The sequence below is a fragment of the Helicoverpa zea genome, chromosome 8, assembly GCF_022581195.2.
Source record: "Helicoverpa zea isolate HzStark_Cry1AcR chromosome 8, ilHelZeax1.1, whole genome shotgun sequence".
NCBI classification, from domain to species: Eukaryota; Metazoa; Arthropoda; class Insecta; order Lepidoptera; family Noctuidae; genus Helicoverpa; species Helicoverpa zea.
In genome coordinates this window covers 10,050,128-10,069,624 of record NC_061459.1, presented here as the reverse complement: position 1 = coordinate 10,069,624, position 19,497 = coordinate 10,050,128, and the positions used below count along the sequence as shown (strand labels likewise).

At 36.9% G+C, this 19,497-nt stretch overlaps 3 protein-coding genes across 3 annotated transcripts; all 3 read left to right on the top strand.

Annotated features, from left to right (window-relative positions):
* The first annotated feature begins 1,999 nt into the window (after positions 1-1,999).
* On the top strand, positions 2,000-11,308 carry LOC124632324 (high mobility group protein DSP1-like). Its single transcript, XM_047167115.1, has 6 exons — positions 2,000-2,742; positions 5,556-6,143; positions 6,493-6,711; positions 8,003-8,163; positions 8,765-8,939; positions 9,960-11,308. Exons 1-6 carry the CDS (start codon positions 2,434-2,436, stop codon positions 10,071-10,073), a joined length of 1,566 nt encoding a protein of 521 aa, XP_047023071.1. The 5' UTR covers positions 2,000-2,433; the 3' UTR covers positions 10,074-11,308.
* A 1,039-nt stretch (positions 11,309-12,347) lies between these two features.
* LOC124632248 (high mobility group protein B3-like) lies at positions 12,348-17,899 on the top strand. Its single transcript, XM_047167009.1, has 9 exons — positions 12,348-12,530; positions 13,176-13,330; positions 13,957-14,131; positions 14,633-14,728; positions 15,784-15,941; positions 16,319-16,493; positions 16,583-16,741; positions 17,602-17,654; positions 17,748-17,899. The coding sequence occupies exons 2-7, from the start codon at positions 13,212-13,214 to the stop codon at positions 16,703-16,705; spliced, it is 846 nt and encodes a 281-aa protein (XP_047022965.1). The 5' UTR covers positions 12,348-12,530; positions 13,176-13,211; the 3' UTR covers positions 16,706-16,741; positions 17,602-17,654; positions 17,748-17,899.
* Positions 17,779-19,354, top strand: LOC124632249 (high mobility group protein DSP1-like). Its single transcript, XM_047167010.1, has 4 exons — positions 17,779-17,955; positions 18,155-18,300; positions 18,457-18,643; positions 19,122-19,354. Exons 1-4 carry the CDS (start codon positions 17,926-17,928, stop codon positions 19,206-19,208), a joined length of 450 nt encoding a protein of 149 aa, XP_047022966.1. The 5' UTR covers positions 17,779-17,925; the 3' UTR covers positions 19,209-19,354.
* The last annotated feature ends 143 nt before the right edge of the window (positions 19,355-19,497 follow it).

Genomic DNA, 19,497 nt, shown 5'->3' with positions numbered 1-19,497 from the left:
AACATGTGCAAATGTTTTCTGAGTATTGAAGCCACCAGAATAAGAAAGAATAATGAGACTGGAGTTTTTTTTCATTCCAGCTTCCAATAGCTATCATTCATGATTTATAACTTAAACTAGACATAAGGAAGTAGCAGACCCTAGTGGAGCCAACCCAGGCCAAAGCCTACAGGGCTGCGGGATTGTCCTAATGAGTTACCGGGGCCCTGATACATAAAGGGCTTGAGAAGGAACATGGAGAGTTTTCAAAAAGTCATCAAGAGTTCCTAAAGTTAATATCGCCCCTACTTCATTATTATATACTTCGTACTTGAAAAGGTTCAAGACCCTTCTAAAAACGCGTTGTCAAACCAATACGAAGATCGACAAGACATATTCGAGCAGTAAATTGCAGAATTTGAAGTCTGCAATTCAAATTTCTATTTCAAATCTTATTAGATTGGTTTAAAGGTTTGGCGGAACCTCAAAAGCGACTGATATATTGATAGCGATATGTGATTTATTCAAGAAATTATATTTCCTTGAATTATATATATACTATAATGATACTGAAATTAATAACGATATTTAATTTTGGAGGACATAACTTATGCAGTTTCCTTTATCCATAAAAGTACCAGAATTTTGCACCGGTAACCGAGAAGCTATGTGGATACCTGCTGTCACATTATTATACAGGCATTTTATGCGAAGAAATGATGAACATGTTGTGGAATAGATCCTAAGCATTAATTTTAATAGAAACAGAAGAAAGGCCAACCAAGGAAAAAATGGGTGGATTGTGTTAACGACGACATGGCGGAAAAGAATATAATTTGTTTGATTGAGTAGCCACCGGCTGCGGCTGCGCCCGGCTAACGTTACTTAACCTAACCTATACCTATCTCATAAATCACTCTATCTATTGTAAAAGTCTACAAGCCGAATCGAATTAGAAACGAGGAGATCCGCAGAAGCACCTAAGTTACCTAGATCCCGAAGAGTTGCAAAGTTGAACCAGCAATGGGCAGGGCACATAGCTCTCGGAACAGATGGCCAATGGGACAGAAAAGTTCTCGAGTGGAATTCACGACCCGAAAGACGTAGCATGGGCGGGCCTCCCACTAGCTAGATGGACGACCTGGGCAAGGTCGGCGGGAAGCAGTGGATGCGGGTTACTGAAGATCGAACAAATTGACGAACCTTGGGGGAGGCCTCTGTCCAGCAGTGGACGTCTTTCGGCTGGCACGACCGAGAAACCACATGAATGTTTTGAGTTTTTTGAATGTTTTGAGTTTACCGCGAATCGACATACGCAGAGGTAAACTTGGAATTATAATAATATGCAGTAACACGAACAGTTTTCCACGTAACATCCGTACCCTGAAATACAGAAATATGAGCTCGTGGATAAAAGTCCACTAAAATCCCTAGTGCAAATTCTATATAATCGTTGCCGCCTTTTTCTAATTGAATATTGCCCACCGCAAAATATTGTAATTAACATAAATATTTCATATCGCTGCTATTAAATATTGCCTAATAAGGTATATGAGCGGAACGTCCGTCCATATTAGTGACATAATATTTAAGTAAGTGCCTACTTTAATAAAAATTTGATCTTTCATTCTGATGAACGCGGCCTTGAAAGCTTAGAAGCTCTTGTATGTACCTACATAAATATGATATTTATGTGCCCATTCCAACTCAAAGAATACAATTGACTATTCAATAACACGTTTTAATTAAGTTTGCATTTATTTAGGCAATACCTACTTTACCGCAATAAAAAAATCTTCCTACTTCAATCTAATTCTTTAAAAACATTTCATAAGTTGGTGAAAATTAGAAATGTTCATCAAAGCTATGTAAATTTACTTGAATTATAAACAAAAGAATTTCAGTACCAACATGGATAGCCGAGCCGAGGCTGCGCTAATCGTCTTATTGACCGGTTGCTGGACGAGCTTGTTGCCAGTTCGTGCACACTCGTCTCTTTTCGTATATGTTCCAACGTTTCTAAAATGGCCGCTGCGCGTTGAGGGCGCTCGTGTGCACTTGTTTGGCGTCTGACTCTGCGACGTTGCCAACTTTATTGACTTAAGTACAAACGAAGACAAAACGTACGCGTGTGGAGTGGAACTTACAGCCGGTAGCTTTTTCATTAAACAACACGCGAGACCTTGTGCGTTTTCGATTTCCATAGCATACAATTGATTAAAAATAATGTGGCAAACATAATTATACTGAGTCTTTGTGATAAAAACCGAATCGCATGAAAAGTGACAGTGTTTTAGTGAAAAAATATTAATTCCAATACTTAAAGCTTATTGCTCGAGTATTTGCAATCTTAGAGAAAGGACATGATTTCAACAGCTTTTGGAACGCAGGAAACATTTTGAAGTGACCAAAGAGGCATAAAATAACTGGTTGACCGCAAGCTACGATTGTAACATGGGGGATCGGGGCGCGACGGGGGACGCTTGGGGTGCGCGCGACGATGCCTCGTGGTGGCCGGGTGGCGCAGGTGAACTACAGCATCAACAACAATTACATGAGGAGATTGCAAGAAGCACCGCTGCTTCAACTCATCAGTTGTATACATACAAAATGACTGGTGGCTTCTCGAACAACGGTGGTGATACATCCACCCCGAGCTATGATTACCGCATAATGTCAAATGCAAACGCTAGAGAAGAATCTCAGCAACCATGGTGGTACGCATCAGGATCTGTAGAGTCGCAACAAACATCGTCTCCTACGGTACGAAAGTTTCATTATAAACAATTTAAAATATTGGTATACATACATCCATTTGTTATTGTCCAAAACAAGTTAAAACGAATAAGTATAATTTTCTTTGTTTTGCTCACTAGTATAATTTTTCAATTAAACGAACGTTGTCTTTCACCGCAACTATTTATTAGTTGTATTATTCAACGAACACGACACATTTATTTGTTTCCGTATGTTAAAATTGACACATTTTTATTTCACAATAATATCAAGAAAACATAATAAAATCTTTTTAGGTAAGATTTGTCCACAAGAATCGTTAATTTTTTGCCGATTGTACTGATCATTTTAAATTTTCAGTAAATGACCATATGTGCCAATTGATTACTGAAAATAATATTAATGACGTAAAAAACATCCATAAATAACATTAACAAATGAAATAAAAACAATTTTTTTTTGTCCACGATATGAATGAAATAGGTACATTGATATTATTTTGGTAGACAAAATGTGTTCGACATTATGAAGAAAGATCTTACTTACCGCTTTTAATATCTTAATTATCATCATCATCATCAGCCTATCGCAGTCCACTGCTGGACATAGGCCTCTCTCCTATCTTAATTATATTAAAACAAAAACCGAAACATTACTAAGGATTATAATCTAATTCAACAGCTATGAATAGCCATTTAAAACTTTATACTTGAATTGCATCTTATCACGAAACAAAAACATGGATAAAATTCATTGACAACATCTATTCACTACATTTTTACACTATTTTACAGCATATGAGTAATTAATTACGATTTTACAAGAATTGATGCATTTTAACCAGGGTTTTAAGAAATACCCAGATGGCCAGGTTCCACTACAACTTAAAATTTTATTCATTCATTCATTTCTAAATCATTCAATCCAAGGCGTTATTTTTGAAAATCGAATCTAAACAAATATTGGTCAGATATGGTGACATTGACAGTGAAAGAAAAAGGGCTGCCACTTCCTTACTATTCAAGGGTGCTTGATTTATGGATCGATCATGAATGTACCCTTATATACTTCGGGTTTGATAACTGTTAACATAGAAGCAATAAACAACCATAATATTCGGTGATCATGTTTCTTCATTCTTAGCAAAAATGTGTCAAAACATTATTGCACATCTGTAGTTTTCAGATAACGCTCTTTTCGCTAGTTGATTTTGGAAGCCATTGAGTGTCAAATTATTAGAATCATTTCCTACTTATTGGTATCAAAAATAATTATGAACATAGGCCTCCCCAACGCCTATGTATTTCCAAAAGAACCAGAACTTAGAACTAATTAACTTTTAAAATCTTACTTATATTATAAATGTGAAAGTTTGTGAGAATGTATGGATGTATGTTTGTTATTCAATCACGCAAAAACGGCTGGACCGATTTGATTGAAATTCGGAACGTAGATAGGTGATTAACACATAGGCTACTTTTTATCAACACACCACGCGGGCGAAGCCGCTGGCGGAAGCTAGTCTACTATATAGTAAAACCATGGATGTATAAATACTCCGTACAAATAAAGCCTCTTTGATTAAAAAAAAAACATTAATGTCAAATGTCGCATCTTCAATTTTGTCAGTGTCAATTTTTAGGCGACATCTCGGCGACATCCTAATCTAAAAAAGAGTAAATTGATAAATTCTCGATTTTTTGATCATGGGAGCGTAAAAGTTTGCAGACCACGGCACTGTGAAATAGATTTAATATTTGCGGTAATTTTAAATGTTAACATTAGCTTGTAGTATAGTGGCAAATTGGAATTCAGTTTGAGACACAAATCATCAATAAAATTCTATTCTGGTGCCTACAAATGGTATTTTAACCGACTTCTCAAAAAGCAGATGGTTTTAATGTAGTTTGAGTGTTTTTTTTTTTATAAAAATACTATTCAATTTTCTAGGTATGGACATTTTAGTCTGTTATCACTACTAGTGCTCTACAAAAAGGCAAGGGTTTTTTTGAAACGCTCTCATGTTATAACAGATTTCAGTATTTTTTGGTCATTCTATTCAAACTGGCCATTTGTAAGAATTTTCCTGAGTCCTGAGTTCTGTGCACATCCTTTGCTACACTCTGACTGATTTTTAATGGAGATAGGTGGTAATTCGAAGTTAGATCTCGAAACGGAACATAGTTCCTTTTGGGAGCAGAAAATGTTGCAGGCATAATCTACGGTGCTATTTTTTTAAATAATGTTAATAAAAATCTATACATCTCCAGTTATACATACTTTGTTTAACCTTATGCCATAAATTGGCACATTTCAGGTCTTTTAGGATTTTAAATGATTCTAAGCAAGAAAACATATATGATCTAATATAAGGCATATAAATTGATACACATTTCCTAGCCAAGTTTTGGTCATGACTAAAATTTGATATGTTGGTAACTTTTTTTGGCCTAGTAGAAGTTCCACTAGGCCTACTGTAACGTAACGGCCTACATACTACTAGTGGCCTGTTCTAAGTTAACGGATAACAAAACAAAAACCTATATGGACAATATTTTACAGTTATCCTTTACAATAAATATGGTTCAGTGTTTTCATTTTAAGCTCAGTCTTTTTTAAAGGAATCAATATTTCAGGAAATGCAAGTCCACAGAAATCTGCAGGAAAAGATTAACTCCTAAGTTTGAATCAATTTCCTTTCAAAACTAGCTTTCGCCAGCAGTTTTATCCGTGCCGCATAGAAATTCCCCTCGCACATGGATAAAAACCTAGTCTTAACACAAATCCTTCAGCTTTTCAGTATTAGTACAGATAAATAGCTTTTTTATCTATTGTTACAGCCACAAAGTCAGTCAAGTCCTGATTCTGAACAAAACAATCAGCAGGCCAATGGTATACAACAGAACCACCAGACTTTGCAGCAAGTACAGCAGGAGCAAAACCAGGCTATCCAACAGCAACAGCAGAATCAACTGCAACAGCAATTGCAACAACAGCAAAATTTGCAACAAGCTATTCAGCAACACAACCGTACATTGCAACAGACTTTGCAGCAACAGCAGCAAAGTCAGCAGGAGACTTTGCAGCAAATGTTACAGCAGCATCAGCAACAACATCAGCAACAGCAACAGCAACAACAGCAGCAGCAACAACAACAACAGCAGCAACAGCAACAGCAGCAGCAGCAACAACAGCAGCAGCAGCAACAACAACAGCAGCAGCAACAACAAGCTCTGCAGCAGAGTCTCCAACAGACTCTGCAAGTAAGCCCTGCACAGGCTCAAGCCATTGTGCAGGCTCAGGCAGCTCTGCAACAACAGGTTGCTCAAACTCTGCAGCAACAGCAACAGACTCTGCATGAACAGTTGCAAGCTGTGCAACAGCAACAAATTCAAGCTGCTTTACAACGGCAGTCTGCTACATTACAGGTAATACATGAAACCTTTACGTTTGGCACATTTTAAAGATCAGATTCCTTAACTTTTGAGTTCTATAATATGTAAATAAAAATATCCAGCATTGATTTATTCTATTGTGTATTTCTATTCTCTTTTTTACATTTTCTATATTGTCAAATTGTTACCAGAACGTTACATTTTCTAAATACATAAAAGTAAAGAAACCTTATAATGAAACTAATGAGAAAGAAAAGAGTGTCTGGGGTTCTTTCTGGATCTTCTGTGTTCTCCTTTTAACTCCTTGAAAACACAGCTTTTATAGGCCTATTTAAAGTTAAAAAAATATATTTTTACTTTGAATTTGTATTTCAATGTCCAGGAACTGCAGCACCAAGCCCAACAGCAGGCATTAATAGCTCAGGCTCAAGCTACCGTCAAACAGAAGATGCCTAGAGCAAGGGCGTACAACAAGCCAAGGGGGCGTATGACTGCATATGCGTTCTTCCTACAAACGTGCCGTGAAGAACACAGGAAGAAGCACCCGGATGAAAATGTTGTGTTTGCTACATTCTCCAAGAAGTGCGCTGAGAGGTGGAATGTAAGTTGATTTTGTGTAAATATGTATATTAAATTAGGATTTTTTTTGGAGTCACTAAAGTAAAGTAATTTTTAAGAAAAAATAATAGATGATAGATGTTTAAAAATGAGAGTTTTCTAAAAGTTTTCTAGCTTGACTGTAGATTTTTTATTGTTTATATTTATATTTAAATTCAGAGAAAAATAATCTTGGTTCATGTTTCCTGTTTCTTGCCAAAAAAGTAAGTTCTTAATTTTTCCTTTTTCACATTTCTGATCAACAGTCTATATTGTATTGGACAGTCAAAATTGGCACAATATTAGTATATTGAGTGCCAAATATACATAAATAACTGAAATCACTTGCACTTGTAAATTAAACATTATGGTTTGGACAATTGCGGCTCAGTTGATTTGATTTCAGATAACATCTATGTTATCTTTGAACTCAAGATTTATTTGACGATAACAGTCTCGAGAGTTAAAAGTTATTGGCTACTATAGTTCGGCCATTCAGAGAATGCGTTCCTGACACGTCGCGATTGAACTGACGACGTAATAACATTCATTGATTATTGATATAATAATGTTGTTTTAATGCTCCTCAATTGTTAAAACGGTAAACAACCAGCAAAAATATTTTTATCGTAACTGCAACGCCATTGCAAAGTTACGTCGTCAGTTCAATCGCGACGTGTCAGGAACGCATTCTCTGAATGGCCGAACTATAACTTTAATATTTCAATATATTCTGTATTTTTCGTTCTAAATTAGGCAGTTTATCACACCCAATTTATTTCTCCTCGCCTTCTTTCTCTTCTAGGAGACAAAACACAAAATAAAATATCTTGTTACATAAAATACTCCACCTTATTTGAGAAGGTTCCCATTGACATGCAATCGAAGCGCGCACCTGTTACAGTTGGCGGGAAACTCGCCAAGATAGCGATAAATTACGTTCTGTACGAAAACGGTTCACGCACCGGCTTGTGTACTTTTTTTTGTTTTATTTACTGGGTCGTAGGAACTTAAAGCCAACTGGACTCCTTTAAAACTTCTCGGCAAATTCTCTTACTGAATATAGTACATTGCATTTAGAAACACCACATAGTAACTAGCAAGGTCTGACTTCGGTTTTCTTTAGGAGTTTTCTTTTCAAATTCATTCAACTACCTTGTATGTTAGCAATAGTTGGACATCACAAATTGTTTATGTAATTAAGAACACAAGTCCCAAACAGGTTTCTTGACCGCTACACATATACCTACTTACATTATGATTAAATTATTATTTTTCCCACGGCAACCCCACAGACGATGTCGGAGAAGGAAAAGCAGCGTTTCCACGAGATGGCTGAACAAGATAAGAGGAGGTTCGACTTAGAGATGCAGAGTTACGTGCCGCCTAAAGACATCAAGGTGCGCGGGCGCAAGCGGCAACAGATGAAGGACCCCAACGCGCCGAAGCGATCGCTGTGAGTTTATGGTCATGAGTTTTTCTTTAACTTAATGTAATGATGTCCCTTTTGTTGCTTTGGGTCACAGTAACACTGTTTCATTATCAGTCAAAATAGTCAATATAGAAGAGGTAAAACTCAACCTTTACACAACAACCCTTACACTCTGAGTTTTTGACCTTTGACCTTGAAAGGCTTTTTGTTCACTGGATTTTTTCGATCTTACTTGAAACTCACATTAAAAGTTTGTTATGTTGTGAGCTAGCTTGGGAGTTTAGACCACATTTGAACTTTTTGTGCAAGTTCACCAATTTCTTTAAGCATAAAGAAATATGTAAATAAACTTATTTTCATCGATGCTTTTGTTTTGTTTTACTTTGTACGTGTTTGAACGTAAGGGAATATTATACACCTCTCTTTATCAATGCTTTTATGTTCCTTTTACTTTGTATGTGTCCGAAAGTGTGAATTTCCAATATGGATTTTTTTTCTTATTAGAACACTTATCTGAAATTACAAATATCCGAATTAAGAAACTCCTTCTTTTTGGGAAGTGGGTTATATATAAAGCGAAACTACCAGAGGTTTTCTGATTCTAAAAATAAACCTGCATTTACAGGTCAGCATTCTTCTGGTTCTGCAACGACGAGCGTTCGAAGGTGAAGGCCAATAACCCAGAGTATACTATGGGTGACATCGCTAAGGAACTCGGCAGGCGTTGGGCAGCAGCCGACCCTGAAACCAAGTCTAAATACGAGAGCCTATCAGAACAAGACAAGGCGAGATATGACAGAGTGAGTTTAAAATTACATTATTATTTCTTCTAAAAAGAAACAAATTATGAACGAGTTATTGTAAGCAGTACTTTTGAACCCATTGGTTGATATAACCCTTTCATATGAATTACTTACCAATTACTGCAAGAAGAAAAGGAGACTTAGAAATAAAGATTCTTTTTTGATATTCTTTTCTAGACCTCCCCAAAAATGATGATTTTTTGATTCGATTTTGTAATGTTAAACTTATTTGTGGTCAAGATTTTTTTACACATCCTCAAACAAACATTTAGCTGGCAGTTGTTCCATTTGTGGAAAATGTCTCCTTTATTATATTCATAACTTCTATGTGGATTGTGATAAACGTAATACAGATTCCAAATCACGCATTCTTTCTAACAAAGAGCGGTAGGGTTTTTTTATTAGATAGGGATGGGGTGGCAGGTGCGAATCATTCCTTTTTCCGATATGGCCCTTGGCTATTGAGAATGAAAAAGTTTTCAGAATGCAAGTTTTTTTTGGAGCTTAAATTATGTATTTTAAACTATACATTTTGTAAAAGACCTTTTTAACAAAGTTGACAAAAAAAATGATTTGAAGTTCAGCAATCACAATATATCGTAACAATGTATTGATTATGACAGTTTATTAGACGACCGTTCAATGTAGTACTTATATAGTTAAGCGATTAAACTCGACCGTTGTAACCTTGACATAAGCATGTTTTCAAGGTCATGGTCACCTAAGTACAAAAGTTTGTACTTGTGTAATTAATTTAGTAATATCGATATTACAAAGGAGGAGGAGTTTGAACTTGGCAAGGTAGACAAAGTCTTGAATAGTCTTTTTTAACACATTTTTTACCATGGAGATGCCTTTTAAATGTTCACTTAGTAGGTAGCTTGTTCTGCTGAAGCACTTGTATACATTAAACATTTAATTATTTTTAACACTTGATTATTTAAATTACACTTTCATGACAATATATTTTGAAAACTTTTTAATAAGTACTAAAAATACAAATCATTTAATTTAAAGGAAATGACAGCATACAAGAAGGGCCCTCTGGCGCTAACGCAGCAGCCGCAAGCCGTGATCGTCAACGAAGTCGACGAGGACGGCGACTTCGACGCCGAAGAGGAGTACAAGTGAAGTCGCCGACTTCCAGCCGTGTGCTCCTGGCCGCGTGCACAGCCAAGAGACAGACAACATCCACTGTCCCTTGTGCACACATTTTAAAGTTAACCTTCCTACAGTCGACCCCTAACTTTTTGCCTACAATTTTTATATTATATACTCCAATATTTTTATACAACGACTGGTCATTTGTACAGCTATTCGATAGTTAATGCTTAATTTTATTTTTGTGTCCACGTGGAGGATTTCGTGTCTTTATTTCCATTTGGGAAGTTTACGATGGCTTGTTGGAGTGAACTTTGAAATTATAAGTATAATTTTGTTGTTGTTAGACTATCTTTAGTTTTCCGTTTCGACATTGTTTTTGTTGTCGAATATTCTTATTGTAGGAGCGATCGTGAAGCGGATTCTTCGGGAACCGCGGACGGCGTGAGCAGGTAAAGCAACCTGTGTATTGTCTCAAAGGTCGGGTTGAAGGGGCCTTATAATTTGAATCATCGTAACAGCAATAGTTAATGTATGGAACAAAGTATAGGTTAAAAAGTCCATCGAAAGAAAATAAAATTAAGTGGATAGTATTTCAAGTTAGTAAATTTAGGTGTAAGTTCGAAACGCGAGAGTGAGTGAGATTTTGTTATTCGTGATGAGAAAATGTATAGTTAATAAATTATATTCCTTTATTGACCTTAGATTATTTTATGTTATTAATATTTTTTTATTGTTTAAGTAATGTGACCTTGTTTAAATTTAAAATACTATCAGAAATTCGAATATTTGATTTAATGACAGACATAATGAAATACAACTGTAAAGAATTATGAATTCTTGTGTTAAAATGAAATTGTTTAGTCGCCCTGTAGTCGTCTATTGTTTTAACTTTTACGTCGTAAAAGCGTAATGTATTTGTGTACATAAAAAGGACTGCAAACCGTGATAGTACTTAAATTCGTAGGACATCTAGGTTCCATTACCGTCTATAGAATAAATGCTAGAATATCCTACCTTTGCTTACTGTACTTGTTAAAAAAAAATCATTTGACTGTTTTTATTTTGGAAAGTTGGTTTTATCTTTCACGATTAAGCAATTATTTAAGCAATTCCACGAAATTAGAACCGTGTCGTATTAAAGTTAGTGGAAAGGAAAACGAGAAAATATTTTAAGTCGTTCTTAGTGTAATAGGGGCAATATTGTTTTGAAATTGATAAATGCTCACTGTACAAAACAATATAGTGAATCTTTTACACAAAAATTGATGTTTAATTTATTTGTCCTTTTTCAAAAACCCTGCCCATATTTTTAATTTCTATCTAGATGCCAGTAGAATACCTTTAAGTACATAAAAGTTACTGACATCAAGAATACCTGAAATGTTACAGCAAGTGTTGCCATAATGTATGTGGATTTGGCTGAGAGCGAATAATTGTAATTCCGACATGTAACATGTATATCTACTGCCTTAAGTAATCCTTAATATACTATCCCTTTCAACTCCCTTATATACTTCCTTATGTGCTGCCGTATGTAATCTCCTATGTACTCCCTCATACTCGCTACCCGCTCCTGTGATCCTCCCTTCTATAAACTTCCTTATGTAGGTACACTACCTATGTTCTCCCTTATATACTCCACTGTGATCTACCCCTATGTACTCCTTTATGTTGATACTTTTTTATGTACTTCCCACTCTTATTGAGACACCCTATATGTTCTTCCAGATGAAGGTACTCTTTCCATATACTCCCTTATGTACCTATCACTGACTTACTTGTGCTTGGTCACGTGTAGCAAGTTCCTGTTGCAGTTCGAATGAAGGTTAATAAGTTAAATGTAAAAATGAAACACCGGTTTTGGCAATTGTATACTTAAATAAAACTACTTATACGAGACTGGAAGCCGACCCCAACATAGTTGGGAAAAAGGCTCGGAGGATGATGATGACTTATACGAATTTTATCCATTGAATTTTATCGCGTAAGTGTCAGAAATCAATTGTAAAATTGAGACGCAATTTGTTAAGTCTCATTTAAATGTTCGCGCCAGACGGTCAAAGTAATACAATGAAGTTGAATTTATCATGTGAATATGGCCTTATCTACGATAATTATGATAATATATACGCACTCGAAATAGACTTTTTGTAGATATAGGTATCTACAATAACATTGTGCAATAAAATATTTAGTCCCCAAAATTCATTGCCCTAACTTCAATATTGACTCTGTCTATGGTAAATTTTGTTTGCACATTGCGTAATATTGCGCAATTTAATTGATCGTCTTGGAAGCGCCCAACAAAAATCCACGAATGAAGTGAAGTTTGTAACATATTGTTTATGTGTAGAAGTGAATGAAACACACAGCAAAACACCTCTATCGGCTGACTGGTTCAGACATGTTGGGTTGTGGCTTGTATTTGTATTATCATTAGTTTCGTTCGGTCTCCTTTCAGCGACAGTCACGGAAAGTTATTCCGTAAGTACTTACCTATGTTATTTATTTTATCTATATGAAACGTGTTCATTCAACTAATAGAAGAGTTATTTACCTAACTATTTTTAGCCATGGGTATACTTACTTGTTATTCGGGTTTTCCTATTTTGGGGCCAATTGTAAAACTGCTTGTACAAAGTTTCGGAACTTTTTAGGGTTCCGTATCCAAAGGGTAAAACGGGCCCTAGGTATTATTTTCGCTCCTCTGTCCGTCCGTCCGTCCGTCCATCCGTCCGTTCGTCTGTCACCAGGCTGTATCTTATACCGTGATAGTTAGAGCTGAAATTTTCACAGATGATGTATTTTTGTTGCCGCACATGCAACAAATACTAAAAACTAGAATTAAATCAACATTCTGGGGGCTCCCATACAAACTAAACGTGATTTTTTTGTCCGTGTTATAAATAATGGTACGGAACCCTTCGTGCGCGAGTCCGACTCGCACTTGGCCGGTTTTTGATTTTGCTGCAGACCTTTCCCTGATATTTGGAAGAATATTTAGTACCAGCTCCTGGTAGATATTATTCTTCCAAATGTTTGCGTTACGAGATTTTTAACAACATTTGGAGACTAAATCACTAATTACCCTAATCAATAATTAACTCAGTAAATTAAATACACCCACAGTCAGTGTCCAGGGAAGATAGACAGATTTCAGACTCGATGGCTGAGCAAGATGACTGGGTCGACCTGCATAGACCATATGTGGTCGATTTGGAGGACGAAGAACGGCGTGAGAAGGAAATGCGAAAGAGAAATATGTACTTTCCGGAGAAAGCGCTGTAAGTCGCAAAATCCTTTTGCTTATTTCTTCAGCTTCTGGTTTCTGACCGATATTTTCCGTAATTCGATGAAGTGGGTTAAAAACGGGTTGTTGTGTCCCTATTTAGATCAAAGTACCCATAACACCCAGAGCAATTGTATAGTAAAGACGGGCTTAGGTATATGGTATACGTAAGAAATCATAAAGAAGGCTCAAGTCAAACGTAGGTCCCTATCCCTACTGATGGTATTTTTTGGCAATCGTTGTGTACGGGACAGTTTAGTTCCTGCACTGTACACTATAATTGTTGCGTGTTAGTTAGTGAGTGTGTCCATCATGTAAAACACTTCAAGTAGTAACCCAATTTGTTCATTTACTAGTATCGTACACTGTAAAAGGTTGGTGATTTCTACATGTATGTCTGTTCAACGTGTTGGTAAGTTGCACACTAAGTATATAGAAATGTAGTCGCGACAGGTGAACTTGTCGATTTGCGTTGTCAGCGGTATGGCAGTAAGGTCAATGTACGTGGACTGTACACATTGGGTATTAGGAACATCTACCTGATTATCTTGATTGATCATCAATAGTTTCGTCTTTATTGGTATCTATATCTACACCAATTAGTCCAAACTACATTTTCAGGTCAGCGTACGATTTCTTTGCCAAAGAAGAGCGTTTGAAATTGAAGGAGAAAAACCCAAACTACCCTGAGGAGGAATTGGATAAAGAGATAGATAAGCTATGGAAAGAAGCCGAATTTAAAACTAAGGCCAAGTACGGGCGTTTAGCGGGGATAGATAGGGCTAGATATCTTAGGGTAAGTTTTGTTATGTGTGTTGTGCCTACATGTGTATAGCCGCGTACGCACGTACGAACAAATTTGTTGCGTTACATGATATGCAACAACTTGGTTCGCACGTGCGTACCACTATCGAACATCGAACACTCTGTTCGTCAAACATGTTCGCGGCGATCCTTGTAGTGTGTTCTGTATGGACGGTGTTCGAAGCGCTTTAATAACTTCACAATCGACCACTTCCAACGGCGCCGTCATGGCTACTAAGATAGAGTTCACGACTGTTGTTCGCGAACTCGACTCGAACTAGGTTTGCGTTCGTGCTCGAATATGCCGTCCATACGTACGAACCAAATGTTCGGGTCTGGTGTTTGTGTTCGCTATGTTCGTGTTCGTACGTGCGTACGCGCCTTATTAAGTAATGATTTGACTTGAACACCTCGTTCGAACCCAGTCTTTTGGGGAACTTTTGTACTTTAACTACTGTAATAAGTATAAAAATCTTAATTTACCTTCTTAAAGGAATACGAGTCGTACGTCTACACGAAGTATGACCTTGAATTTGACGACGAGGGCAACCTGATTGAAGACTGTGACAACGATTCTGAAGAGGTACAGGTGAGCCACTACGAAAAGACAATAGAGAATAAGAGATAGAACTACTTTACATTCTGGGATAACGATTGGCCTTGATAAGAAATAGTTAGATATAAACAAATGAGCGTCTATGAAAGGTCTATCTAACACTAAAGGAATTTTCAAATCAGATAATTTCTGAGATAAGACTCTATATAGGTTCTTTAAGTCTATTAATAATTAATAAGTAATCATATAAGTATTGATCTGTAGAGTCAGCACATCTATGTAAATACCCGCGACCCACATGAAGTCAGAATCAAATTGTTTTTTGCGCTAGGAGCGGAACTTCGCTCATGATGTAGGTACCTACTTACCTAGGTAATGAGCATGAGTCACTTGATTCATTCAATTGTCGCTTCACTACGATAATGTTGTTCAACAAGTAGGTACTACTGATATAATGTTCCAGTTCTATTGGTATTTTTAATCAATAGTATTATTGAGTTTTATTTTGGCACACCGCAATAGTTTCTGTGAGTAATTTTTTGTTGATTCGATGGATAGGTATTAAACATATTAATTCTTATGTTGGCTATTTCTGCCGCTGTGTCACATTTACACCTAATATCAATATATTTTCATATTTCAAACTAATATCGACATTGTAATTATTGACATAGCATCTAAAATCAATGAACATAATTGTGAGCACGATGCGAATAATGATTAGGTTGTGTGATTATGTATAAAAATTAATTTTAAGTGTGTTTCCTTCAAGTGAACTCTATTAAAAGTAGTATAGTGTTCACTCTCTATTTGGTGGATCGTCGCCGTAAGCACATTTTATTTGGACGCCGGACTGAGTGCTCAACTTCCCGCGTTCCTCCTTACAAAATCTGTAATCATTTCAAGCATCCTTGATTATTTATTGTTCTTGATTTTTGCTTAGTTTATTACAAGTGTTAACCAAAGTTTTGTGGCTATTATTGTGTGCTCTCAACGATACCTATCTCGACCACCCGATGACGAATCCTTTATTTATTACCGAAGCGCCTTGCACACATATATTGGATTAAATTACACAGTTCCCATAGCCAGGTACCTCTTTAAAGAAGCAGAATTCCCCCGACATGGCTGGCCAAGACAATTCCGTAGACCTGCATAGACAGAACCGCACAGACGAGCCCGAGGATGCATCAGTTTGCGAGAGTAAGCGACGAAAGACGGACCCAAACTTGCCGAAGCGACCTCTGTGAGTTATGATCAGGGATTTTTCCCCATAGAAATCCAATATCCATGTTTTCTCCCCTATTGTGGCTTTAAAGCCGTTAGTGTTCTATTAGCTCCTCCTTGCACAATTGCACGGTTTTTGGGAACCTGAAGGTATCAAAGAACTTAATATTTGAAACTTACGCTTCTCGTTATAGACCCTATGTCCAATAATGTTGTCCAATGTGTACGTGTATGTATGTATAAGCTTGCTTCCCAATTTTGTCTTTTCAGCATGTATCAATCTACTGGTGCTTTTTACCACTAATCGTGGGACTTTTAGGACCTTGACGATCATTATGTTTTCATGATTTCGTCTGTGTCTGTACATATTTCTACAGCTCAAACCTATTTTTGCAGATCAGCGTTCTTTTGGTTCACCAATGAAGAGCGTCCCAAAGTAAAGGCCACCTATCCAGATTATAATGTAAGCGAAATAGCTAAGGAGCTGGGTAAACGTTGGGGGGAGGCCGACCCTGAAACTAAGGCCAAGTTCGAGCGTATAGCGGAGAACGATAGAAAGAGATATGAACAGGTTAGTAACAAAGTTAGTAAGAGAGGGCTACATCAATATTTTTTAATAAGACAGTTTTTATAACAACTTTTTTAACTCTTTATTTAAAGGAACTGGAGATGGTTAAGGAATATCTAAACGTGGAAGAGGACGGTGACTTTGAGCCTAAAGACGCGGACGACGACAACAACTTTCATGGAGACGGAGGGGGGACATCGACTTCCAATCGATAAAGGCACCGCGTAAACCATTGAGGGCAACATCATTATATAGTAAGTTCAACTCAGTCGTGCGCGCGGCCCTATGTGTGGGTAACCCTTGTACATATACAGTGACTTTGTGTGCGTGTCAAGAGGTACAGTCGGGTACAAATACAGTTATTTAGGGGTTGTATACGGCTGTTTAAAGTACAGTTATTACGTAATTTAGTTTATTTATTTATAATGATTCTTTATCGCTACTTGAAAAATCAAATGATGTATTTTCGGATTCGCTACTTTCACCAATGTTAATTATAAATTCTGACTCCATGTCAAAATGTCTATAGTATTCTTCTTTTTTCTTTTGTACATGTCGACAAGTATTACCCAACATCCCTTCATCAATTTGACTTAAACGTTCATTTATGAGTTTCATTATTTCCGTCTTATTTTGGTCGACATTATGCGAAGCAATATAATTTTTAAAATTCCCCACACATTTTGTTTCCATTATTATACTAAATTATAGGTCTTTTACATTCTTAGTCCACACATTTATTTATTGTCCGCGTACCCCGAGCTAGAAAATATGTAAGGAGTATTTAATTCATCTTAGATATTTCACTTCATTTATTTCTTAGATACTGTCAATGTCAATTTGAAAAGCCGTATGAGAAAATAATGATAAACTGTAAAATGTAATAATAAAAAGCTTTGAATGTTGTTTCATTTTTTTGAAACGCTACCTGACTCCTTAAAACATTTTCTCCGTGAAGAACTAGACATTTTCGTAAACGACTGTACCCATAACAAAAAGCGATGAGAACACGTCATGCTCGGACGACGTCACTGTCACACGAATGAAAGTTGTATATTTACAAGCCGACGCACACATAGGGCCGCGCGCAAATCTGAGTTGAACTATCTATAACAGATTTCATACATATCAATGGGTTAGAACTACTGTGGAATTGTAATTAAGGTGTGCTTGGAGATCCTTATGATTTGAAAGGAGATTAAATAATTAGAATAATATGTTATAAAAGTACGTTTAATTTCGGTAACTTTATCTTAGATTTAACGTAGCGGTGCAAATGTGACGTATCAAAAGAAAGAGAATGTTAATATCCTTCGAATCAACAAGTATAAACCAACAGAAAATGTTGCTCTGTGCCAAAATAAAACTCAATAATGCTATTGATATTAAAAATGCTAGTTGTTGAACAACATTATCGTAGTGAAGCGACAATTGAATGAATCAAGTGACTCATTTTATTACTTTGGTAAGTTTGTACCGTCATCATGAGCGAAGTTTCGCTCCTAGCACAAAAAACGATTTGATACTTACTGACTTTGTGTGGGTCGCGGGTATTACATAGATGTGCTAACTCCACAGATTAAAACTAATATACTTATTTTCCTTTGTCAAACTAATTTCTATATAGTAAGATAAGGCAAATTACACAGATCAGACTCCCATAGACAGGTACCTCTGAAGAGGAGCAGAATTCCCCCGACATAGCTGACCAAGACGATTCGGTAGAATTGCAGAACTACGAGCCTGAGGATCCACCAGTCTGCGATAATGAACCGGAAAAGAGGGACCCGAAATGGTCGATGCGACCTCAGTGAGTCATAGGAAGGGTTTTTACAATAGAAATCCAATATCTATGGTTTTTCCCTTTCGCTCTTAGAAGTTAAAGTCCTTACCTGTTTACACTGCTTGAAACCGAATATTTGTAGAAAGGAATTTCTCATCTAAAGGTTCAAACCCACTTTTGCAGAAATGCCTTTTTCTGGTTCTGCAACGAAGAACACTCTAAAGTAAAGGCTAGCCACCCTGATTTTTCGGTGATCAAAATCGCTAGGGAGTTGGCTAAGCGATGGAAGGAAGCCGACCCTGAAGCTAAGGCCAAGTTCGAGCGCATAGCGGAGTACGATAGAAAGAGATATGGACAGGTAAATTACAAAGTAAGTTGGAGCCACGTCAATAATATAAGTATAAGGGTCGATTTATACTAGCGCAGAGTCGAAGCGCATCGAAGCGTCTATCCAAAACTGAACATAACAAATTCAACCTTAACTCCACGGCGTAACGCACACCTTTCTTCGGAGATTTAAAAAAGACTCTTTGAAGAAGAAAGAAGAGTCGGAATTCGCTCATCTGCGCGCGAACTACACAAATTGGTGCGCGCGCATTCTCGCGCCCACTAGCGAACCAACGCGTCAACTGCCAAATGATTCAATAGCTCTGCTGTTGATGCCCATTACTGCACGTGAGAGTGCGCGCGTGTTCCGGCGAATACGCGCGCATTCGTGCGGCTTCGCTTTAATTGTAAAAAATTTGACGCTTCGATGCGCTTCAACTCTGCGCTAGTATAAATCGACCCTAAGTCTTACTCTTTTATAAGTATCTTATAGAATAAGTTCTTTTGTTCTTTCTTTGAAGGAAACGAAGGTGGTCAAGAAACGTAAAAAAGTGGACGACGACAACGACTTTCATGGAGTCGCAGGGACATCGACTTGCAATCGGTAACGGAGCCGAGTAAACCATGGTGGGCGTTACAAGAGATTTGAGAGATATGAATCGGATAGAATTACTGAGGAATTGTAACTAAGGTTTAGTTGGAGAGCATTATTGTTTGAAAGGAGATTTAATAGTTAGAATATTTTGTTATGTAAGTATGTTTTATTTCGATAACCTTATCTTAGGTTTAACTTAAAACTATAGGTGTGAGTTACCTTCTCATTATGGAAAGAGTATTCATAACAATAATTACTGACGTTCCTGTAGTAGCTATATAATTGAACTTTCATTCCGAATT

What these genes read in the sequence shown, in the direction of transcription:
- LOC124632249 (XM_047167010.1), top strand. Translation starts at nt 17,926, where the DNA reads ATGAATCAAGTGACTCATTTTATTACTTTG. An exon ending in AAATGGTCGATGCGACCTCA is followed by an intron (nt 18,301 to 18,456) that starts GTGAGTCATAGG and finishes CCACTTTTGCAG; the next exon opens with AAATGCCTTTTTCTGGTTCT. An exon ending in ATGGACAGGTAAATTACAAA is followed by an intron (nt 18,644 to 19,121) that starts GTAAGTTGGAGC and finishes CTTTCTTTGAAG; the next exon opens with GAAACGAAGGTGGTCAAGAA.
- LOC124632248 (XM_047167009.1), top strand. Translation starts at nt 13,212, where the DNA reads ATGGCTGAGCAAGATGACTGGGTCGACCTGCATAGACCATATGTGGTC. An exon ending in ACGATTCTGAAGAGGTACAG is followed by an intron (nt 14,729 to 15,783) that starts GTGAGCCACTAC and finishes CAGTTCCCATAG; the next exon opens with CCAGGTACCTCTTTAAAGAA. An exon ending in AACTTGCCGAAGCGACCTCT is followed by an intron (nt 15,942 to 16,318) that starts GTGAGTTATGAT and finishes CTATTTTTGCAG; the next exon opens with ATCAGCGTTCTTTTGGTTCA.
- LOC124632324 (XM_047167115.1), top strand. Translation starts at nt 2,434, where the DNA reads ATGGGGGATCGGGGCGCGACGGGGGACGCTTGGGGTGCGCGCGACGAT. An exon ending in AGTGCGCTGAGAGGTGGAAT is followed by an intron (nt 6,712 to 8,002) that starts GTAAGTTGATTT and finishes GCAACCCCACAG; the next exon opens with ACGATGTCGGAGAAGGAAAA. An exon ending in AACGCGCCGAAGCGATCGCT is followed by an intron (nt 8,164 to 8,764) that starts GTGAGTTTATGG and finishes CTGCATTTACAG; the next exon opens with GTCAGCATTCTTCTGGTTCT.